We start from the raw sequence: 25,513 nt of genomic DNA, 5'->3' as shown, positions 1-25,513 counted from the left end.
TTCGTAGCGATGCCCAGTTCCGCGCCCAGCGCGTTCATGGCCAAGCACCCACTATGCAACAAGCGATGCCCAGTTCCGCGCCCAGCGCGTTCATGGCCAGACATCCTCTAGTACCCGCCAGCAGAAGGACAAGGACCACAGAGTCGGCACCAGACCATCTCATCTGATCCCATTGTCGCCCAGCGACAATCCAGGGGACGTTACTTAGTATATTCCGCTCCCGAGTAACCAGAGGAGCTCCACCGAGATAATGCCCCATCTCGGCTTGGGGTCGTGATACACACGCACCCAAAATCTATTCTCACATGAAAACCCAGTTTTCATAAACACATGAACATGAATGCAATACACGAAAACCCAGTTTCCTTTACAAATATGATCATGCGTGCAAAATGCAATGTACATGAACAACACAATATCCAAACCAACAATTACCAACCCAATCGATCACACAAATAACTCCAATCACCAATCCATCCGACCTCCGTACTCTTCGGACTCAGTCCGGCATGTTCAACCAAATACAGTGAAATGAGTTAGTGCAAAAATACATTTAATCACGAAAGTTCTTTGGAGAAATACTTACAGCGCTATATAGCAATTTCCGAAGGATCACGAAGCTGCAAGAAGTGACGTCTGAGCAACGTAACAGTGCAAAATGCACTATGGCCGTGGGTCTCAAATATCCATTTTTCAACGGAGATAAACGAAGACCCAAGAATGATAGGGTAGGGCCTAGGGATGTTGGTGAAGCTAGTGGTAGTGAAGGTTGGCCGTGGGTGGCGGCAAAATGGGTGGTTGAAGACCAAAAATACCCAAATCGGAAATGGGGTTGGTTGTGCTTCACCGGTGACGGATCGGAGCTGGGGTTGGGTCCATTGGGTTGCTAGGAGGTCGAGGATGATGTGGTGAGAAGATGGTGGCCGGAGGTGGCGCGACAGCGGCGTTAGAGCAAATGGTGGCCGCGGCTTGGAGAGGCTCGTGGTGGCTAAAGGCGGCGCGACTGGAGTTGAGGTTGGTGGGGTGAGGTCGTCGGCGGCTAGGGAGGCTAACGGGCTGGGCGGTGACGGTCACTGCCGGCTGACGGCAGTGCTGGGTGGAGAAGAAGGAATGGAAAGAGAGAGGGATAGACAGTGCGTAGCGCGCAGGAAAGAGTCCAGGGGAGAAAGAAAAGAAAAGAAGAAAAGAAAAAGGAAGAAAAGAAAATAGGAAAGAGAAAATGTAGGGAAAGAAATGAGGTCCAATCCTCACATCTTGGGTCACAAAAATGATCCAATGGAAACGATTTTAAAACAGCAAGTGAAATAAAATAATTCAAACGTAATGATTAAAATGAAAATAAGTAATTAAACCCAACAATAAATTAATTAAATATGAAAAACAATTTAAATGCTTAACAATAATTAATAATAAGAAAGCAATTCAAAATATAATTTTCACAAAATTAAAATTCATAAAATCAACCCACTAAAAATCCAACAATTTTAAAATAAGAGAATAAATTTTTGAATAAATAAAAATAATCCTTCAGTAAAAATACACTAAAATACGGGGTGTTACATTGTCTATTTTGCACTCGCATATCTTGATCCCAGGGTAATCAGTTATTCCTAGAGTGTCAACCAGAGGACCATCTTCCAGCCAAGAATCTAACCAGAAATTGACATTTCCCCCGCACACTTTTCAGCAGGACAATTCTAAAACTTGCGGAACTTGTTTCATCACCATTCTCTAAAAACGTGTGCCTTTTGTGTTTCAACAAGTGATCGATGATTTCCCCTCACATATTTTCCCCGAAAGAAACATGCCCATAGCGAGTCATCCTTGAGTAGATTCCAAGCGAATTTCATATGTAAAGATTTTTGCGTTTCCTCTAGATCCTGTAGACCTCAACCCCCTTCAAAAACCGGCTTACAAAGTTTGTGCCACGCACACCATTTCTTTTTGGTGATCCATCCAGTTCGCCCCAAAAAAAGGTGCTAAGTATGCAATTAATAGAGGAAAAAAATACCAACTTAGGCACCTGTAAAACTGAAAGAAGATAAACTAGCATACTTGATAAAACATGCTTAAGGAGAGTGAGTTCACCTCCTGCCAAGAGTAGTCTCATCTTCCATCCACTTACTTTCTCACGTATCTTATATATAAGTTCTTCTAGGTTTCTACTAGTTAACTTGCCACTAACTATGTTCACCCCTAATATTTAAACGGGAAGCTACCTTCTTCGAAGCCCGTGATATTGAGAACTTCTCTTCTTTTAGCTGGTGTAATGTGTTTTGAGAACAAAATGGCCGACTTCTCCTTATTAGCTTTTTGCCCAGACCACTGTTCATACAACTTCAGGCTTTAAATAGGGCTTTAAATAGGGCTCTAATAGATCTCTTTACTCCATTAGTGAAAATCACTATGTCATCCGCATATAACAAGTGGGAAATGGAGGGCGTCCCTCTAGATTGAGAGAAACCTCCAATAGATCCATTCTCATATTTCCTTTTTAACATCCTTGTGAAAACTTCCTCCATTAGAATAAATAAATAACCCTTTTACAGTTCCATTCAGGAGAATGGAATACCAAGACATTATAATACAAGTCTTGCTCAACCCACAAACCTCTTTCTAGAAACTAAAAGATGCCAGAACATGTAACAAAAAGTTCCAGTTCACGCGGTCATACGCTTTGGACATGTCCACTTTCAATATCACATTACCTCCGATCTTCTTTTTATGAATGGAATGGGCCATTTCTTAAGTTAGGCTTATGTTTTAAAAAATGCTCCTCTTGGGAATGAAGACCCCTTGTTCCTGAGATATTACCCTCGACAATAGATGTGTGATCCGTGCTACAATAACTTTTGAGCAAATTTTATAAACCACGAAACATAGGCTTATAGGCCTAAATTTCTCAAACCCGGTGGGTAGTTGTACTTTGGGAATGAGGGCCACATACGATGTGGTATAAAACCTTGGTAGTTGTTTTCCTTCAAAGAATTCCTTTATGGCATCCACCACATCCCCTTGTACAAATTCCCAGCATGCTCTGAAAAAACCCAAGCTAAAACTGTTTGGTCCCGGACTACTTTCCACTGGGATACTGAAAAGGGCTTGCCAAATTTCTTCCACTGTAGGGCGCTTGATGATTTCTTTATTCTCCTATTCCGTTATTTCTTTGTCAATAAACGGGCTCAACTCTGGAAGTTCCCGCTCGCCTTCGTGGCTTAATAACTTTTGGAAATATTGGACAACTCCTTCATGAATCGCCTCTGGACACTCGTATAAAGTTCTATCAACTTTGAGCATTTGTTTTACTTGAGTTTGTTGCCCTCTCTTCAAAATTGAGTGGAAGAAGCGAGTATTGTTGTCTCTTTCTTTTAGCCATTTAACTTTGGCTTTTTGCGCAAGCATGGACTCCTATCTGCTTTTCAAAATAACCAACTCAATTTTTGAGATTAATAGTTCCTACTCCATCGTTTCTTCATATCCCTCCTGTAGGCGAGTATCTAGTAATTCAGCCCTCAGTTCTATGTCTCGGATTATAACTTCCACACGTCCAAATACATCCATGTTCCATGTTTTAAGAGCTTGTTTCATGCACTTCAGTTTAAAAGCCAGCTTTTCCAGTCCTCTTCCATGCCCTTCCTCCTTCCAACACTGTTTGACATATGGGAGAAATTCCTTGTGGTCCACCCACATCTGTTGGAAACAAAACGGAGATGGCCCATACCTTTGGAAATACTGATCACAGGAGATTATCATAGGTGAATGGTCTGAGGTGCTGCAGCCCAAGTAAGTCAACAACATTTGAGGGAGCCGGTCTAAAAACTTTGTATTGAAAAACCTCGGTCTAGCCGAGCCCAACTTCTTGCTAATCCTTCTTGCCCGTTACACCATGTTAGCCTCTTTCCTTGAAAATTTATTTCAAGTAACCCACTCCCATTGATCCACGAATTAAATTCCTCCATCGCTACCCGAGGATGATGGGCACCCCCCCTTCGTTCATCGTCAGTTCGGATAGCATTAAAGTCCCCTAAGACCATCCAAGGTAAATTTGTCTATGCCACACCTCTTCTAAGTCCCTCCATAATTGTCTATGAAATCCATAATTACATTTAGCATATACGAATGCTATTAGGAATTCAGTGCTCCCCTCCATCGTCTTGACCAAAATGAATTGATCACTCATTCCCACAATGCTCACATTCACACTTTTATCCCATAACCGCCAAAGTTTCCTAGTCTGTGCTTGGTTAGACCAACCATTCTCCAGCCATAGTTGCTTCATAAGATTGCCCATCTTCCTCTCATCAACGAAAGGCTTTGCTAGTGCTACAACTTTGGGATTAAATTTTTTAACAAGCTTCTTCAACCTTCCCCTTGATGTGCACAAGCCTCTGATGTTCCAATACAAAATTGGACCTATCATAAATTATGTTTTGAGGGGCGGGTAATTACCCGCTTTGTGCTTCTGGATGTGCTCAATTCTCCCTTAGCATCTCCTTTATTTTCTCCACTAATTCCTTCCTTAGACAAGTAATCCATTTCTCTCCCCACTACTGGTTTAAGTCCATCTTCCTCATGATCAGACAAAGATTGGAACTCCCTCCTTATTTCCCCATCTTGCTTCTCTTGCCTTGACTCATCCAAAGGCACGTCTTCAATTAGGACGGTATCCTCCTCCTTCTTCCGTATTGTTCTTGTGTTTCATGTTCCTTTCTGTGCACATTGCCAAGCGTTTGTTTCAAGCTATCTAGTACAATCTCTTGCGTCTCCATGAAACAATCTTCCTTGTAAACAAGGGAGTCAAGCTGTCCATAAGGAACCCCTGCTCCTGCCCCACCTGCTCCTGCATACCATCCTATAGGTCATTATTCCCTTGCACATCTTGCATTTCATTTAAGCCTTGCATACCTTGGATTTCTTTCTCTGCCAGATTTCCTTCTACTTGCGTTTCATTCACCCTTTCCCCCCTGTGCAGGTCATTCCAGGTCTTCCACCGACCCAGTCTCTATCGCATCTCTTCCCACCGCCCCATTCTCCACTTGGTAATCATTTCATCCCGTTGCTTTTGGGCCCACTCTTACTTCACGGTACTACTTGACAACTCTATGTTTCCCTGCCTTTTCAAGGTCTCTATTGCTATTGCCTTTCCTACAATTCCGTGAGTTATGGCCCTGCATTTTACAGGAAAGGCAGAACGCTGGTAGGGTCTCAAACTCCACCTCTTGCTTGAAACCAGACCCCGATGATCCTATCCAGAACTAATCCATTTGCTGCCGAGAGGCATCCATTCGTAAGCAAACTCGTGCACCATCCGTTCTGGTTGCACATCTTATAAAGTTATCAGATCGAATAAAATTCCCAAGTGGCGCTGTAGTATCCTGAGGATGGAATCATGTTAAAAATTTGGTGGTGAACCTGGAAGCATTACCCAGATCGGAACTATCGGAGATTCCTCCTCCTCTGTATAACCCGGCGTCCAGTGGAAAAATCTGTAAGGCATGTCATTTATCTCACTAGTCTCACGTGAAAAAGCTTTGTTGAAATCATCCTCTGAAGTTAAGCGTACAAAGACGTTTTTGTTTTTACTCATTGAAGAGACGACCACGGTCCCCACTAACCCCCATCTATTCCATATGAATAGTCTTATTGCATCTAGTGTTGACCTCTGCTTGAGAAGCTTCAAGACCAGTGAATACCTAAAAGGAACTGCTGAAGCTGCCATGTAACGCCCCAAACCCGGCTGGCTTGGAGAATTACTACTTGTCACCTCAGATCATGTTTCCCAACACAATTAAAATAAAACTCCAAAACTTTATTAGCAAAACTCAATTTCAAGTACTCTAAATAACCACATTGAAACTCTACAAAGTTATTAATGCAGCAAAATAAGCTAAGTAGTCCAAAATCTCCCGGTAGTCATAACAAACCAAACTAATAAGTTCAAAAGTCTTACTAAACCCAAGCCCAAGATATAATTAAATCTAAAAGACATAAGACGTCAAAATTCTTCTTCTAACATCCTCTCTCAGCTTAATCATGCTCACCAATCTAATCCAGGTCCTCAGTTTGACTCTCCACATCATCTGAAAAATATTATGAAGATAGGGGGTGAGTTATCAACAACTCAGTAAGCAGAAATCATATGCTAGCGTGTAAACATGAGCATTTACAAAGTAGAGCATGCAGAACAGAACATATTTTCAAAAGTAACAGAGTGATGGTTTTAAGACAAGTAAAACCCATAATGCTTTGGCATAATATAAACTGAGTATCATCATCAAATCAAAACAGAGCATCAAACAGAGCAGAGACCATGTTTCACCCCCGTGGTAGGGTTGTGCTAACCCCGGTGGCCAAACCAGGCAGAGACAGAGGTGAAATCTTTCCTTTATTCTTCTCGGAGCCCCGAGTGTGCACACAGGAAAGACCACAATAAAACCACTTTGTTTCCAAAGTGGGTGCACTCAGAGACAGAGAAGTTGGTACCAACCCAAACAGAGCATAACAGAGCAGAGCAGAGCAGAGCAAAGTAGAGATAGAATCAGATACGAAAACCAGTACACCATGCCAAAGGTTTTCAGATGTTATATCAAAATAATACAGAGTATCAAAACAGAACCAAACAGTTTACACACACTGAACACAGAAGCCATAATATCTTTCTAAATAAATGCACAACTTTTCATATTCTCAATTTCGCTCATTTTTTCAGATTTCAGAAATCACATGACAGAATTTAGCTCATGTCTACACAATACATGTCAGAACATATTTTTCTTTTTTTCGTATAGATTTCATGAGTATGCAAATAAACGACCGAGGTTGGTTTTGTTTTTCCCAAGTTCTCATTTCACCACAAAAATATACAAAGTTTTCAGAAAATCAACCTCAGTCTCAAATAATTCGTGTAAAGCCTAGTATAGGAACCCCGCTTACCTGACTCATGCAGCTCATTATCTATGACTTGAATACGGTCTCTATCCGTCTCGTCACCTATTCATAAAAATAATATAAACTAAATATTAAAGTCCAACAACACAAAATTAGTCTTAGACAACTTAAGACCCAATTTCTAGACCATAATTCAGCAAGTTTAATCCAACTCAAACAACTAAATAACAATCTGGACAGCCCGCACATCGACCCAAAATATTCTATACCAATCTCAGTATTGTCCAATACAAGCATCAAGACCAATGCCAATTCAAATTCCAATAACTCACACTTATTCCAACAGTTCGCAGTCCCAAACAATTACTAACAGTTTAACCAACAACACTACACAAAGCACACTTCTTCCCATTCACAACTCCATAACAGAAAATATAAACTAATACCTCCAAAAATTAAACTGTACTGGACAAAGAAAATTAAATTCCCTTCTAAAATAATTTCTCAACCACCAATCCAAACGACCCCCCCTTACCCCTCGGACTCGGTCCGGCACAACCAACAAAAACACAGTAAATATGAATTAGCGCAGAAATACATTTAAATCTCAAAAGTTCTTTGGGAAAAAAATACTTACAATGCTATAATATAATTTTTGAAATATCACGGAGCTGCTAAAAGCGGCAACGCAGCAACAAAACAGTGCCAAAAGCATTGTGGCCGTGGGTCTCAAAAACTCACTTTTGAACGGGTGCAAACGAAGACCCGAGATTGATAGGTAGGGCTTAGGGATGGCGGTGAGGCTAGTGGTGGTGGTGGTTGGCCGTGGGTGGCAGCGAAAAAGGCGGTTGAAGTGCAAAAACACCCAAAATGGAAATGTTGATGGTGGGGCTTCACCGGTGACAGATCGGAGATGGGGTTGGGTCCATTGGGTTGCTAGGAGGTCGAGGATGATGTGGTGAAGAGATGGTGGCCGGAGGTGGCGCGACGTTGGTGCAGCGGCGCAAGGAATGCCGCGGCTTCGTGTGGTGCGTGGAGGCTAACGGCGGCGCGGATGGGGCTGGAAGTCGGAGAGGGAGGTCGCCGGTGGGTGGGGGTGCTGGGAAGCCGGGCGGTGACGTCCACCGCCGGCGCACGGCGGCGCTAGGGGCGAAAGAAGAAATGGACGGAGAGAGGGAGGGGGGTTTGCGGCGCGCGGGAACCAGCCAGGAAAAAGAAAAGAAAAGAAAGAAAAGAAGGAAGAAAAAAAGAAAAAGGAAGAAAAAGAAAAGAGGAAAGAGAAAAATGTAGGGAAAGAAATGAGATCCAATCCCCACATCTTGGGTCACAAAAAATGGTCCAACGGAAACGATTTTAAAAAAGCAAGTGAAATAAAATAATTCAAACGCAGTGATTAAAATGAAAAATAAATAATTAAACCCAACAACAAGTTAATTTAATTCGAGAAGAAATTTAAACACATAACAATAATTAATTTAAAGAAAGCACTTCAAAAATAATTTTTTTTTTAAAAAAACAAGAGAATAAATTTTGAATCAATAAAAATAATAATTCCTTCATTAAAAAAAATACACTAAAAAATATGGAATGTTACAGCCATTTCCTCCTTAGAAAACAAAAAGCATACCTGACCGTCTATGATTTTGGGGGGCCTCATCGAAAGGTCAACTCCCGGCAAAGGCTAAGGGATAGCCACGACCAGGTCAGTGAAGGACATGTTCTTCATTGTCGGCATGGGGCCTCCAGGCAGGGCCATGATGACACAGGGTCCCTCGAACGAGGAGACCTAGAAATCTCACTTTTGTTTTTTGCTCTGCCTTTCTCTCTCTCCTCTGACCTTGCCCCTTGTAATAGGTAGAAGTAACGTTGGTTGTTATATAAATCATCATGCTAAACAACATATACAAGACAATCTTCGTTGTTGATCGAATTTGCAAAAACATATCTTAGTAATCATCATGAATCAATGTGACATGTAGTATAGAACCACCAAGTGGCTCATGATCACACCTAGAACATGATATGTTCTCCATTTTATACATATACAGTACTAGTACTAGTATATATCCAAGAAGTATTTTAGTCATTGTGTTTTTAAAAGTGATTGATTGATAGATATATACTATCGATTTGATCAAATGAAATAGTAAAAAATCCTTATGATCCATAATTATTATGTCCATGCATGCTCATGTTTTTTTTTAAACAAGTATACCTCTTTTATTGAAGAATCAAAGAAATCTTTCAGTCATTACAACATTTCTCTCTGTAAATCAGTAAATATATATATAGGGCCCTCTTCTATCCACACCCTTTCCTCTCTCAACATGAATGCAAATTTTGCTAACTTATGACCTATGCAGTTAGCTTCCCTATGTACAAAACTGAACCGCCCAATTGACTCCTCCAGCACACAAGACTGTTGCCCTACTTAATGCCATAGTTTTAGCAACTGCTGAGTTTCCAGTGTGATCCATAGATGCAGACAAACAAGCTAAAATCTCTCCCTCATGGTCTCAGTTTACCACTCCCACCCCAACTTTCTTAAGTTGATCATTCACTGCAGCATCCCATTTTACATTGACAAGCCCTTCATCTGGTTTTTCCCAATTTATAGTGCTTCTATCCACACTTCTTTCCATCTAAAACTGCCATTGGCTTGTCGGAGCTGCTATAAATTCATCAAGCCCCGCTTTCCTGCTCTTATCACATTTCTAGGTTCTTCAAACACCCCTTTAAACATGCATGTAATTCTCCTAAGCCAAATTCTTCTCATAATACATGCAACCACTTTTACTTCTTCACTTTCAAGCTTGGCATTTATTTTTTCCCATAGTTGCTGGAAATATATGACAAAAATACTCCACTTTTAAACTAAATTGTCACTCTCATCCCATACATGATCTAAGGTAGCTGGGAAACTCCATTGAGCATGCACTATGGTTTCATCTTCTAACATACATATTGGGCATAAACTCGAGTCTGTCACCCTCCTTTTCATCAAATTTTGTTTTGTAGGTAGGATTCCATGGTAGGTCTTCCAACAAAAATGTGTAACCACCCGCTGCATTCTTAAGCCCCATATCCACTTCCATCCCCCTAGTGAATTATCACCACTTGATGTTTCTCTAGCCTCATGCAGTAGCCTTCTATGCTCATGGTGGTAAGCACTCTTAACTGAGAACCTACCATCATTTGTTGCCCCCCAAATCCGCTTGTCTCTAACACCTTATCTACATCTAGGTGTACTCAGGATAAGGTCCCTCTCCTCCATAGAAAACAACTCATCAATCAAACTTGTATTCTACAACCTATCATCAGCGTTAATAAGTTGTTTCACCTTCAAATCTCTTGGTAGTATTATAGCAGCAGATTGGATCCTAGGAGACTTTTGACAAGGAAACCACTTATCCCCCCAAATGTTAACCTCACTACCATCACCCACCCTCCACCACATGCCTTCTTTAACAAGAGCAATGGATGAGCACAGACTCTTCCAAATAAAAGAAGACCCAGCACCCGCTTTAGCCTCTAAGCAGCCAGTTCCTCGAAAATACTTTTCCTTTATAATAATTGCCACCAAAGAAGTAGGATTCTCTATTAGTCTCCAACATTGCTTAGCAAGCATAGTTTTGTTGTAGCATTCTAGATCTCTGAATCCTAGACCACCCATTCTCTTGGAAGCACTTTGATCAGCCGACCATGGCTGGCAACCCGAGATACTTCTCATAACTTCCACAAACTGAAACAGGTGCTATACTTTTAATCTATGATCCGGTCACTTGATCAGTATTTGAGCTAAAAAAGATAGTGGTCTTTTGTAGATTCAAACATTGGCCCGAGGCACCCTCATATATCTTCAAAAGACTTTGTCTTTGCTGCCATTCAGATAACTTAACCCTACCAAAGATGAGACAGTCATCAGCAAAAAATTAGATGACTAACTTTAGTACCCTCTCTGGAGACAAGAACCCCTCTTAAATTCCCTCTCCTCTCAACTACATTTATCAAAGTTGTCACACCCTCTGCACATAGGATGAAAAGATAAGGGGATATGGGGTCCCCTTGTCTAATCCCCTTGAGGGTTCTATAGTCTTCCCTGGCTCACCATTTACTAGCACAAAATAAGTCACGGATAACACACATTTCATCAATAAATTAATCCATCTTTCCCCAAACCCCATCTTCTCCATCACTGCGTTCAAATACAACCTCTCAATCCTATCATAGGCTTTGGGCATATACTATTCGAGTGTCATACTACCCACCCTTCCTTTTTGCCTTACTTTCATTGTATGGAAAGCTTCATAAGCTATTATCATATTATCTGTTATCAGTCTTCCCTTAATAAATACACTTTGATTACCTGAAATTATACGAGGAATGATTCTTTTCAACCTATTAGCCAATACCTTGGACACCAACTTATATAAGACATTACATAGCCTGATAGGCCAAAATTCACTAGCAATTACAGGGTTAGCCACTTTATGGATTAAGGCAATGTAAGTACAATTAACAGTAGTTTCCTCCAAGCTGCCATCTCCATTCAAAAAAGCCAAGATAGAATTGCTTACCTCCTCTCCCACAATACTCCAATAGGCCTGATAAAAGCATGCTCCATACCCGTCTGGTCCTGGAGATTTTAATGGGGCCATTTGTTTTAGAGCCTCAACCACCTCTTCCTTTATGAACACTTTTTCAAGCTCTAAGTTCATGTAAGATGTAACCCTCAAGTCCATGTCTTTCAAACATAATTCAATGGCCTCCCTTGTTGGTTGAGAGGTACTAAATATGTTACTAAAATAATCATAGACTCCTTCAATATCTGCTTGATCAGTTCTCATACTGCCCTGAGAGTCCTTTATAGCCAATATTTGATTCTTTTTTCTCCTTTGGCTAGCACAAGAGTGGAAGAATTTTGTATTTTTATCACCCATCGAATATGAGTTCCTTTTTGCTCACTGTCGCCATTTAATATCTTCTTACTCCAGCATCAATCCTAGCTCAGCTCGAAGTTGTTTGATCACCAATACATTATAAGGATCTTCATTTTCTAATTCCTCTCTCAATCTGTTAGCTTTCTGCCTCATCTCCTTTTCAATATCCTTTTCCTTCATATGACTCCAACTGCTCAGTTCATTTTTACACCAGATTAAACTTTTTCTAGACCTTCTATAATGGATCAAAACCCCTTACATTTGTCTCCCACACCCCTTCAACAACAGGTTCACCCTTCTCATCCAAGGCCCATTTAGTTTCAAATCTTAAAATTTTCCTCTTAATCCTTCATCTTGGGATCTTTAATGCCAAATCAAGAAGTTTAGCTTTGTGATCTGATTGGCTTACAGTTATGGTTTCTGCTATCGCTTCTCTATACCCTTCCATCCATTTAACCTTAGCCACTGCTCATTCCAACCTTTCCTTTGTGAAGGTGTCATCAGAGTGCCTCTTACTCCAAGTGTATATACTTCCCTTCCAGCCCAGATCAAAGACACCATTCACCTCTAGAGCTTGCCTGAAATCCTCCATTTGAGATTCTAGTCTTGGTCTTCGACCCCATTTCTCATCTTGATAGAGGATCTCATTAAAACCCCCAACAATGCGCCAGGGGATCTCATGGGATGGCTTCAGCAATGACAACAAGTTCCATGTGTATTTCCACTTGCAAACTTCAGGTTGGCCATAGAATCCAGGAAACTGCCAAGACACCCTCTGCCATGTGTATTTCCTTTTGTGGTGGGGTTGTGCTTGACACGGGGAGCTGCGGCTTAAGGTGGAATTGATGGTTGGGGTCGCTCTCTTTTTAAGTGGCTAAAATAGAGGACTGTTTGGACATGTGGATGGTCGTGCCACTTGGTGGTTGTCGTGGCCTTGGGTGTGGGATGGTTGCGGTTTATGGAAGGGTGTCAAGGTGGTTGCCGGTTTCACGTGGGGCTTAGCAGTAGAGCTAGTGGCTTCTGTCATGCAGGTGAGATCTCGGCATGTGGGTTAGTTTTTCGTTCGGGCTGCTACTGCGAGATGGAGGCTGGGTGGCAGCGGTTATTGGTAAATGCAGGGACAATGTTGTGGAGTCTCTAGCTGGGTGACGTGAAGGATACTGATGATTGGTTCTTCAATGTACATGGGAGACAAATAAAGGGAAAATAACTGAAGAAATTTAGGATCATGTGCAGTAACCTTAATTGAGGGTGGTTCTACGTGCATGAGATGATATATATATATATATATATATAGGTGGCTGAAACCCAAGTAAAAAATAGGAAGAAATGTGCATGGGTTTAAATATCTTAAAGACAGTGGGTTCAAGGAAATTTAACGTGAATGGAACTCTAAAATTGTAAGATTTTTTTGAAATTGAATACGTTAACGGGCTTGGGTTTCATAAATAAACCAGGCCTTAATCTCATGTTCAAAATAAATCTATCGATCAATAATATATTTGGGCCAATTACCCAGTAATAAGATTCCACTTGATCCCTAAAATATTGAATATATAGCTTTAACCTAATTATCAAATCCAGAAGTTTTGGAACATTGTTGGCTACTAGGTAACAGATGCCGTTGTGATGGCTCTTAACCATGGTAAGCTCCCACTAGAGATAAATCACACATTCATAACCTTGATCCCAAAGAAGAAGCAGCCTGAGATGATTTCTGAATTTTGACTTATTAGTCAATGTAATGTAATCTATAAATTGATCTCAAAGGTTTTTTGCAAACAAGCTAAAGGAAGTGCATCCCATTATTATTTCAAGCTCACATAGTGTTTTTGTCCATGGCAGGCTCATAACTGATAACATCCTTGTGGCATATGAATTGGTGCATTCCCTCAGAAAGAAAAAAAGGTTGGTAAGAAAAGCTCTATGTCTCTAAAGCTTTATATGTGTAAAGCATATGATAGGGTGGAATGGGGGTTTCTAGAAGCTGTTATGCAGAAAATGGGTTTTGGTGATAATCAGATCAAGTTGATAATGCTTTGTGTGAAATCAGTCTCTTTTTCCATATTGGTGAATGGGGTACCTCAAGGTCCTTTATTTCCATCTCGAGGCTTGAGGCAAGGGGATCCTTTATCCCCTTACCTGTTCTTGTTGTGCACAGAGGGACTGATTACTTTAGTACAACAGGCTGAAAGATTAAAATAGATAGAAGGTATTCAAATTTGTAAAGGAGCTCCTAAGCTTAATCATCTCTTAATTGCAGATGATAGTGTATTGTTTTGCAGGGCCACTTTGCAAACTTGTTTAAATATTCAGCAACTCCTTGATATATATGAAAGAGCATCGGGTCAAAGGGTGAATAAGGAAAAGACATCAATGGTCTTTAGCACAAATGTCCATAGCAGCCAACAAGAGGAAATAATGAGATTCTGGGGTGTCCAACATCACCAACAATATGAAAGATATCTTGGTCTTCCTCCTATAGTGGGGAGAGAAAAGAAACAAGATTTTTTAAATTTAAAGCAGAAAGTTTGGCACCAGCTGAATGGTTGGAAGGAGAAGCAATTATCACAAGGAGGCAAAGAAATAATGATCACGACAGTAGCATTGGCAATTCCAACTTACACAATGAGTTGCTTTAGAATACCAAGTACCCTTTGTAGTGAGCTCGAAAATATGATGGCAAATTTCTGGTGGGGCCAAATGAAGGAAGAAAGAAAAACTAGATGGGCTAGTTGGAAGAAAATGCGTGAGTCAAAATCTCAAGGAGGTATGGGATTCAAGGACTTACAAATTTTCAATCAATCCCTTCTTGCAAAACAGGCATGAAGGATTATGACTGAGGTAACAACTTTGCTGCACAAGCTGTTTAAGGCTAAGTATTTTTCTGCTTCAAGCTTTTGTGATTCAAATTTAGGGTCTTGCCCTTCATATGTTTGGAGAGGGATATAGGAATCAAAGAAACGTTTGCTAATAGGTTGTAGATGGAGGGCTGGGGATGGTAAGTCTACTAATGCCTGGACTGATTATTGGTTGCCTGGGCATAAATTGCTACAAAGGAGTCCTCATGGACAGGATCATGATGCAATAACAGTAGCAGATCTCATTGATGCAGAAACAAGATGGTGGAATGTGGAAAAAGTTGGAGGTTTATTATCCCCTCGAGAAGTAGAAGATGTCTTTAAATTGTTGCTTAGCGCAGAGAGTAGACTTGACTGTCTTATATGGGAACATGAAAAGTCTAGAGTTTCAGTGTAAAGGGTGCATATGATCTGTTTCAACAACAACTTAAGCAAAATGGTGAGTGTTCCAATGTAGAAGATTAGAGAAGGCTTCGGAGGAAACTATGGCAGATGAAGGTACCGGTTAAAATCTTTGCATAGAGAGCATGTAGGAATGGACTACCAGCTAGAAGGAATCTTAAAGATAGGCATGTACTCCAAGAAGCGCTCTGTGAATGACAGATGAGGATGAAGATGTGGAACATGCATTATGCTATTGCTCTTCTATTAGACAGTCTTGGAAGCACTACTTTCCTGATTTACTGACGGATAATGTTAAGTTGGATATTATGCAAATAGCTTTGAAGGTGCTGAGTGGAGGTAAACGTGAAGATCTTGATTAGTTTTTTCTTATTGCTTGGAGTCTATGGCATAGAAGAAATCAGAAGATTTTTGAGAATAAAGTCTTGCAACAGACAAAGTAATTGAGCATGCTTTGAGTTTGGCTAAGGATCACAAGGAAGCTAGAGTTCAGAAACAAACCAGAAAACTTTCAAGTTGCTGTTGGCAGGCTCCTTCTCAAAATGCATTGAAGGTAAATGTAGATGAGGCTATTTTTGCAACTCTAAATCATGCAGGTGGGGGTGTTATCTTAAGGAATAGTTCCTTTGAAGTGATTATGGCTGCAAGTATGAAGGAAAATGGAGTGAATGACACGATGGAAATTGAGCTACTGGCTATATTCAGAGGGCTACAAATCTGCATTCCCATGGGTATTGATGAACTGATTATTGAAAGTGATTCATTACTTATAGTCAATGAATTGATTAAGGCATGTGAACCAAGATTAGCATGGGGTAACCTGGTTTGTGAGGTGAAGAATATGATGAAGATGTTCACGAACTGTTCTATTCAATGCAAGGGATGGATGGCTAATGAAGCAGCACACACTTTGGCAAAGTATGCCATACATCTAGTCGACTTAGTAATTTGGTCTGAAACTTTGATGTAATTGTGGTTGTTCATGAATAAAAGTGTTACATTCATATCATCCAAAAAAAAAAAAAACAAATCTAGTAAAGCCTATCCCACCATAAGAGTTTTTGGGCCATAACCTATTTTAATATAATCTCTCATTTTAGGATTTATGCCTCATCAATTCATGTTTTATTTTAGGAATAAATAAACTAAAAAAAACCTACATTAACATAACCTACATTATTTTAGGCATTGATAGGAGGATTAGATCCAAAGATTGGGTTAGCTACAGTGATGACCCCAGGATTCTCGCAGCTGAGACTGACAAAGGCAAAGGCTTCGGTATTTCACACAACAGGTTTACACTGCCCATAATATTGCTAGAGATTATGTGATACCCCATATTTACGTGTACTTTAATTAAATAATTATTTCATTTATTTTGTTATTAGTCCTCTTGTTTTAAAATAATATGAGTTTTGTTATATTATTTTATGATATTTTAAGTTGTGAAATCTATTTCAATGTGTCTTTCTTGTTATTAATTATTGTTTATTATTTAATTTGCTCTTTATTTTAAATTATTTCTTTGTTGGATTTACTATTTTATTTTATTCAGTTACAACATTTAAATTATTTTTTACTATTTTATTTTATTCAGTTACAGCATTTAAATTATTTTATTCAACCTACTATTTTGAAATTCTTTTTGTTGGATCGATTTTGTGACCTAAGTTATGAGGATTGGATCTCATTTATTTCCTTCAATTTTTTTTTTCCTTTTTTTTTTTCTCTTTTATTTTTTCCTTTTTTCCTTCTTTCATTTTTCTCTTTTTTCCTCTGCTTCTTTCTCCTCCTGCACACAACAACCCCCTCCCCTCTCCCTTCTCACCGTCCATTTCTTCATCTGCCCAGTGCGCTGCCATGCACTGTTCGTGAGTGACACCGCCCCTCCCATCTTCTTCCCCATCGGCTGGCAACCCTCCCCTTCTAGTCTCAGCCTCTCTCGCATCACCGTTAGCCTCCATGCACGGCTTCAAGCCGCACAGTCTTTGTGTTCAAGCGCCACCTTTTGGCCACCATCTTTTCACCACACCACCATCGGCCCTCCAGCTACCTAACCTACTCTTCCTTAGCTCCGACCTACCACCCTTGAAGCTCCTCCATCCCCATTTTTTATTTGGGTGTTTTGGCCTTCAACCACCGCCACCCACGGCTAACCACCACCACCAGTAGTTACACCAACACCCCTATGCCCTCCCCTAGCCATTCCAAGTCTTCGTTTTTCCTCATTCAAAAGTTGGGTTCTTGTGACCCATGGCCATTGCTTAGAAACCGCTGCTAGACCAGTTTTGGCATCACTTTCGATCTTCCAGAGTTTCCTTTCATCTTTGTAAGTATTTTTTCCAAAAAACTTTTGCAATTTAAATGTATGTTTACGCTAACTCATATTTATTGTGAAATGGTTAGTTGTGCCGAATTGAGTTTGAGGAGTAAGGGGGTCGGTTGGATTGGATGATGAAGTTGTTTGTGTGATTTGATCATGTGGAAACTAAATAGAAAGAGGAGAATATTAACTAAAATAATAAGCTCAATAGTATACTTTAAAATACATTTCAAATTTTTTAAGCATTTTCTTATAAAAATGAGTCTATGACAAATATATTTATTTAATAAAATTAAACTCAACTTAATATATTAAGCTCAATTCAACTTCAAACAAAATGACGTAATAGTCTCCATAATTAGCATATACTTAAGTGCAAAATTATAAATGTAATTTATAACAATCCTTCAAGATACTAGATTAAAAGGGCATAAAGGTAATCTCATTTAACACCAGCAGCAACTAAAATCTAAAAGAAAACACAACTTAAAACATAAAGAGCAACTAAAATTAAACTCAACTTAAAATAAAGTGACGTAATAGTCTCCATAACTAACATATACTTAAGTGCACAATTATAAATGTAATTTATAACTATCCTCCAAGATAATAGATTAAAAGGGCATAAAGGTAATCTCATTTAACACCAGCAGAAACTAAAATCTAAAAGAAAACAAAACTTAGAACATAAAGAGCAATAGAGGCTCAGGGGAGTGGGAGGGAGACGTACGAGGCAGAGGCTCACCAAGAGGGGCTGCATGGCACGGTGGCTCTGGCGGCGCAACAGGAGGCTCCTCTGAGCATGGTGGTGCAACACTAAGAGAGGGAGAGAGAGAGTTCTGTCACGCCGAAAAGCAACCGAGAGAGAGAGAGGAGGGGCGACGGTCGTAGACTGGTCGGCGTAACAGGAGGCTCCTCTGAGCACGATGGTGCGACACTAAGAGAGGGAGACAGAGAAAGTTCTGTCACACTGAAAAGCAACCGAGAGAGAGAGAGGAGGGGCGACGGTCGTAGACTAGTCGGCGCTTTCTACGGTGGCCGGGAGGTGGTTCGACAGTGATCTTTGTGCAGGTGGTAATGGCGTGGAGGAGCTGGCGACGTGGGTGGCTAGCTTGTGGCTCACGGTGGGGAAGAATACTTCCTCTGATTAGGTGCAGTAAAACAGAGTATCTCGTTGGTGATTTTTCAACGGCTAGGCTCACGCAAGTCTGGGTAGTGTGGAGTCGCTGCAGGGGAGCTTGAGTGATGGTGGTTTGCGGAGCAATAGGTTGTGGGGGTATCGGGTTTTACGTGTATGGGTCCTCCTACGGTGGTTCTAGGCATGCAAGTCGGCACAAGGTGCTCTGGACGGGGAGCATCGTACATGGAGGGGAAGGCTTCAAGGGAGCTTTGCAGCTTGATGTTTTCTTTCCATGCAGAAGGGATAAGCATAATATATAAATATATATATAGTGATTGAGAATCAAGAGGAAACCTAGAGGAAAAGAGACATGCATGTGCATGGGAGTGGATATGTGTGGGGTAGAGAAACTGATTATAAACTAAGTTGGTTTTCACGGTTTAAAGGAAACAGGTGTGGGACTCGTTTTAGGGAGTACGAGTTTTTGGGCTTTTTGAGTGAATTATAGGCCTCGACTCAACCTCTAAAAATAATACAACCTATCTTATAAATATTCGGGCCAATTCCCACTTAGCCCATTAGTCTAATTTAGACCCAATAAAATTATCAATAACTTATCCCTAATAATATTGGATCGGGTCGTTACAAGACATGATCTTATTTTTGATATTTTGTTATTGAACTGAGAAAATATGAGCCAATATGGAAATTGATAATTTTTGCATATGACGGGAAGATATTCTGAATTTGTTTTGGAAAATGTGAAGTGATCTGAATTTGTTCAGTACTATGTTTCGGAATGATTTGGCATCTGAAAAACTTTTGGCATGATGTTCTGATTCTGTTTTGACTCTGACTCTGATTTTGATGTGATTTTGATTCTGTTTTGTTCTGATATGTAGCCCTGTCATAAGAGATAATAGTGGCATCTGACCCTGTCACATGATATAATAGTGACCTCTAGCCCTGTCATGGGATATAATAGTGACCTCTAGCCCTATCACGGAATATAATAGTGACCTATGGCCCTGTCACATGATATAATAGTGGATTTCTGTTCTGAGTGCAATCGCTTTGATATTTATGGTGATTTATGTTCTGCTTGGCTTTCTGTAGAATGCATAATCTTACCATGGGGGTTAAACATGGTCTCTGTTATGATTTGATAAAATAAGATGAAGATGTTCAGTTATGCTCTGCCAAAGACAATTTTGAATACGAATGTTTTCTCAGAGTTTCACTCTTATACTTTTGGTAACATGTTTTGATTTTGCATTTTAAAAACAAGTATTCTGATTCCACATTCTGAAAGAAAATATTTTGTTCAGCTATCCAAATTTTGATAAATGTTCATGTTTACATACTAGTATATGTTCTCTGCTTACTGAATTGTTGATAACTCACCCCCTTATCTCCACAATATTTTTCAGATGATTTGAGTATTTCAGCTGAGGATCAAGACTGAAAGCGGGCAACCAATAAGATTGTTATGTGGAGGGGGCATGCAAGTAGTGCTGAATTTTTGGAGACTACTATTTAGAAGATTAATTTGTCTTACTGATTTAGTTAATGAGATGTTGACACTTTTATTAAAGCCTTAAGGAGTTGATCTATTTGTTAGATTATTATTTTGATGACCGTGAAGAAGGAGTTTCATGTATTTTTGGTGGTAATAGAAGTATTTATATTTATGGAGTTCTTTTGAAATTAAAAGAGGTTGTGTTTATGGAGTCTTTCGGAATATCCTTTTATATTGTGAAAGATGATCTTAGATGACAGGTAGTAACTCTCCGACCTCTCCGAGGACCGGGGTGTTACAAATTAAACATGTGGTGCCAAAAGTAACACAATCCAGATGCTAATTCAAACTATTTCCAACACAGAGAGAACTAAGTGTACTAACGATCAGCACTGGAACCGTACTTGATTGCGATACAAAAGTCTCTAAGAGGACTAGGATCATAGCTAGGCAGAGGCAGATCAGACAGCCAAAGCCAACAGGCCCACAATTACAAGATACTTGGGAACACTTTCATCATCTTTGAGGCTATCAGTATTATGTACGTATATTCTTGCTTTGGGTGAGGGGCTGGTGAAGAATAATGCATGGGTGCATGCCTAGCTATTTATGCAGGGGAGTTACTCATGAATCGGTCTCTATCTTTCCTTTCAAGGATCAGTAGGTAAGACTTGGTAGATTCTTGATCAGCTTTTAATAAATTTGTTTATATAATGGGGAGAACCATTCTTAACAACTACAAGTATTTGCAGATATTGAAAATACCAAACAAATTTGACTCCTTCAATTAATATTGTAATTTTGCTTTGGACAATCCAAAAACAAACTCGCAAATGTTGTTGTCTTTTTTATTTTCCTTTCCTCTAATATTGACTAAGAATTACCGTGACATGGCATTTTATACATTTCAAGAAATAAATTCATTTGAATCCTATACATTAAATTCATGTGTAATATATTTTTCATTCGTGTTATTATTTATTTATTTTTGTATATTTTGCATTGGGGCCGGAAAGATGAGGAAGCAAGGCCAGGGCCCCTTACAAGTGATATATCTCTCGAAAAAGGACAAAAAGGACATGAAAAAGAGACGTCAATTCTTATGCGCCGCGAGGCTATTAATTAATGGCCTTTTGGTAAAATATAATCTTTCATTAAATTTTACAAGAGAGCTATACGTCAAATGATCAATGGTCTTAAGGACCTTTTGGTAAAACAAGATTCTTCATTAAATTTTACAAGGGAGCTACACGTCAAATAATCAAGGATTTTAAGCGCCTTTTGGTGAAACAGGATTTAACAGACTTAACGGAAAAAAACAAGAAAAATTAACAAAAAAATAACAAAAGTTACTATTCACAGTTAGATAGTCATTTATTATAATAGAGTAGATATATACCCATTTTTTGTGATTAAAAATTAATTAACAAGTGAATACGATAATAATGTGAGTTTTGATAAGCTTGGTCTAAATGTTCGTCCAAATATGCCTTTAAAATATTGATTTGCTGCATGCCTTTCTGATCACCTTGATATATAATATTTTTTTATAAGCTCATGTACTAAATAAGAATGGAGGATTTATGCAGGAGACAGATTCTTTGATCCATAAGGTATTCAAGGCTAAATACTTCCCTCAAGGAATGTTCTTAGATGCTAGATTAGGTAAGAGACCTTCTTTTACCTGGCGAGGCATTTGGGAGGCAAAGATGTTGATGAGTCAAGGGTGGTCATGGAGGATAGGAGATGGTAGACTAACTAAGCTTTGGAGGGATCCTTGGATTCCAGGCCATTAGTCTTTGATGAAAGAAGCTATTTTAATTTCGGATGAGTATAGAGAAGCTTTTGTTGATAGGTTAATTGATCTAGTTTCGCGAGGTTGGGATTTAGTTCAACTTTGAGCTCTCTTCAATCCAAGTTTGGTTACAGATATTTTGAAAGTAATGATCTATCCAAATGAGCAACATGATAAGAGGATTTGGTCCCATGAAAGGAGTGGAAATTTCAGTGTGAAAAGCTGCTACATGTTTTTTTATGTTACAATCTCAGGGTGGCAGAAGGGAGTGCTCTAACGACAGACAACAACAATCTTTGTGGAAGGCTTTGTGGAAAATGAGAGTTCCTAATAAGATAAAGGTCTTTGCTTGGACGGCATGCAAGGAGATTCTTCCTTCCCAATAGAATCTTCTTAAAAAGCATGTCAATATTGAAGGATCCTGCTGCTTTTGCAATCAACAAACCGAGGACATTTCTCATGCTTTATTATACTGTCCTAATATTTATTCAAGCTGGCTTTCTTATTTTCCTCTCATTCAACAGCTAGAAGGTAACTTACCAATGCAGTAAGTAGCCTTGGCAATTTTAAATCAGGGACAGGAGGAAGAGCTAGCTACTTTCTTTGCTATCGCCTGGGGAGTTTGGTGGAGAAGAAATCAAATGGTTCATGATCATAAATGTACTGCGGTACAACATGTTATTGGTCATGCACTGTCTGTGATGCAATCTTATACTGATCTAAAACAATTGCCCAGGAGGAAAGTTCGAGAGTACTATGACCGGAAGCCCCCACCTCCGGGTTGGTTGAAACTTAATGTGGATGGTGCTGTTTTTGGTGATCTTCATAAGGCTGGGGTGGGGGTGGTGCTCAGAGATGAAGAAGGCAAGGTGTTGTTGGCAGCAAGCAAGGTAGAATTGGAAGTGATTAATGCTGAAGCTGTTGAATCTCTGGCTATTTTTCGTGCCTTACAGCTCTGTGCTAGTATGGGAATTCACAGTTTGATTGTGGAATCAGATTGCTTGATGGTTATCCAAGTACTCAATAATGAATTTCCTTCTGATGCAAGGTTGGATCCATTATTGAGTGAAATACGAAAGTTGCTAAGAGTGTTTGTTGAATGCAAGTTTCAACATGTCTATCGAGAAGGTAATTGGGTTGCTCATCTTCTTGCTCGTTATGCTTGGAACCTGGAGGACATCTCCATGTGGAATGAATGTTATCCGGACTTTATTTCTCAGGCTATTTGGCTTGATAAATGTCTGTAAACTCTTTTTATTTATGAATTTCTAGATTTCATATAAAAAAAAAAAATGAATGAGCCTTTCTCAGTACCTCGATATTCTTCCATCATTATTGACTTGAATACGATAATTAACATTAATGTGAGGGACGTGCTTGGTCTAAATAGACTAAATCATGTACATGTAGTACTGTCCTCATACACAGGCATTTCAAATAATATTAATCTGCAGCCTTAATGATCACCTCAATATTTTTCTATTATTGATTCTATTGTTCATCTCTACATTTTGCATGCAGCCATCGTTTTACCCATTCACATCCAAACTGAAAAAACCTGAAGTTTCTTGTACACGCGTCTCTCTCTATGAGCGAAGCCCCTTCTTCTAGCTTCTTCATGGAATACTATATAGCTAGATCATTTTGATTTAACTTGAAATAGATACTATCTATTTAGTTACTTAGTGTAAAATATTATATATTTATTATATATCATTCTATTTTTAAAAATAATCAAAGATATATATATAATATGATAAAATTTAAAATAAAACTTATTATTTTTATATAAAAATATTACCTACATGATCATCAAATTTTTTTTACAACGAGAATTAACGTTGGTTATTATATATATATATATATATATATATATATATATATATATATATAATCGTGCTAAACAAAATATACAAGACAATCTTCGTTGTCGATCGAATTTGCAAAAACATATCTTAGGATCTGAATCATTACCATTACCAGGTCGCTCTTGATCAACGTGACATGTAGGATAGAACCATTACCAGGTGGCTCTTGATCACGCCTGGAATAGGATCTGATCTCCATTTTATATATACAGTACTAGTACTACTATATATCCATGAAGTATATATTTTAGTCATTGTGTTTTTAGAAGTGATTGATTGATAGATATATACTATGTAGGGGAGTTACTCATGAATCGGTCTGTGTCTTTCCTTGCAAGGATCAGCAGGTAGGACTCGGTAGATTCTTGATCAGCTTTTAATAAAGTTGTTTATCTAATGGGGAGAACCATTCTTAACAACTACAAGCACTTGCAGATATTGAAAAAACCATACAAATTCGACTCCTTCAATTAATATTGTAATTTTGCTTCGGACAATCCAAAAACAAACTTGCAAATGTTGTTGTCTTTTTTATTTTCCTTTCCTCTAATATTGACTAAGAATTACCTTGACATGGCATTTTATACATTTCAAGAAATAAATTCATTTGAATCCTATACATTAAATTCATGTGTAATATATTTTTCATTCGTGTTATTATTTATTTATTTTTGTATATTTTGCATTGGGGCCGGAAAGATGGGGAAGCAAGGCCGGGGCCCCTTACAAGTGATATATCTCCCGACGTCTCAATGTATTCAAAATGCAATTAAGTTCAATCACACTTGTTGATGATTATAACAAAGAGACTGTAAATTATAAGCAACCATTTTATTTCAATAAAATAATTTCAATGAGGTTACAAGCTGGGAAACATTGACAAACTTAATCACACCATCTCATGGTTTATTGCAAATATATCATGAAATCTATGATTTTAGTTTAGGCAATTAGTTAGAACTGTTGCTGAAGATAGTTAACCAGATTCTTGTCCACTTGGAAGGCCTTGGTGAGAACATCTTGATTGATGGGAGGATTGGATCCAAAGACTGCATTGGCTATGGTGATGACCCCAGGATTCTGGCTGCTCAGACCAGCAAAGGCAACCGCCTTGGTATTTCCCACGTTCAACTGGAAGTGAATGAGACCAATTGGGAACACAAAGACGTCTCCCTTGTTTAGAACTTTGGTGAAGAGGCGGTTGCCATCTGCATTGGATGTGACAAAGCCAACATGAAGAGTACCTTCTATGACTATAAGAAACTCAGTGGCGCGAGGGTGGGTGTGGGGAGGATTTAAGCCACGTGGTGCAAAGTCGATGCGAGCCAAGGATATGCCTAGGGTGTTGAGGCCTGGTAATTGTTCCACTGTCACAGCGGTGACGTTCGACCCCACTTTATTTGTGGTGTTTCCGGGAATGTTCACTGAGCGGAAGAAATCATCAGCAGTGACAAGCTTTGGGTCCTTGCAAAACTTTCCATTCACAAATACTGCAGAAAGAAAGAAAAGAAAATGTTTGTATCATCATGACTATATATATACACATGATATTATGCAGAAAATACAATCAAAGAATATAGCAATAGTAATCATGTGTACATACCGGCAGAAGCAGGATTGTCAATTGCAACACAAAAGTCCTGCAGGGGACTGGGGTCATAGGCAGAGGCGAAGGAACAAGCGAAAGCCAACAGGACTAGAGTTACAATGGCGTACTTAGGAACAACCTTGGAGTTCATCATATCCGAGGCTATGATCTATCTCTGCGTTTAATTTAGTACTGATCTGTGTAAATGA

General features: G+C 39.2%; 1 protein-coding gene across 1 annotated transcript; it reads right to left on the bottom strand.

The window, feature by feature from the left end:
• Positions 1-24,605: 24,605 nt before the first annotated feature.
• Positions 24,606-25,513, bottom strand: LOC109018277 (germin-like protein subfamily 1 member 7). The gene is made up of 2 exons (XM_019000438.2): positions 25,320-25,513; positions 24,606-25,206 (listed from the first exon to the last, which is right to left on the bottom strand). The coding sequence occupies exons 1-2, from the start codon at positions 25,456-25,458 to the stop codon at positions 24,671-24,673; spliced, it is 675 nt and encodes a 224-aa protein (XP_018855983.2). The 5' UTR covers positions 25,459-25,513; the 3' UTR covers positions 24,606-24,670.

The sequence above is a fragment of the Juglans regia genome, chromosome 7, assembly GCF_001411555.2.
Source record: "Juglans regia cultivar Chandler chromosome 7, Walnut 2.0, whole genome shotgun sequence".
Classification (NCBI taxonomy): domain Eukaryota; kingdom Viridiplantae; phylum Streptophyta; class Magnoliopsida; order Fagales; family Juglandaceae; genus Juglans; species Juglans regia.
The sequence above is the reverse complement of the archived record's forward strand: the minus strand, read 5'-3'. Positions and strand labels throughout refer to the sequence as shown.

Bases quoted from the DNA above. Each gene is read 5' to 3' on its own strand.
- LOC109018277 (XM_019000438.2), bottom strand. From the start codon at position 25,458: ATGATGAACTCCAAGGTTGTTCCTAAGTACGCCATTGTAACTCTAGTC. The intron at 25,207-25,319 runs GTATGTACACAT...TTCTTTCTGCAG, and splicing joins TGACAATCCTGCTTCTGCCG to TATTTGTGAATGGAAAGTTT.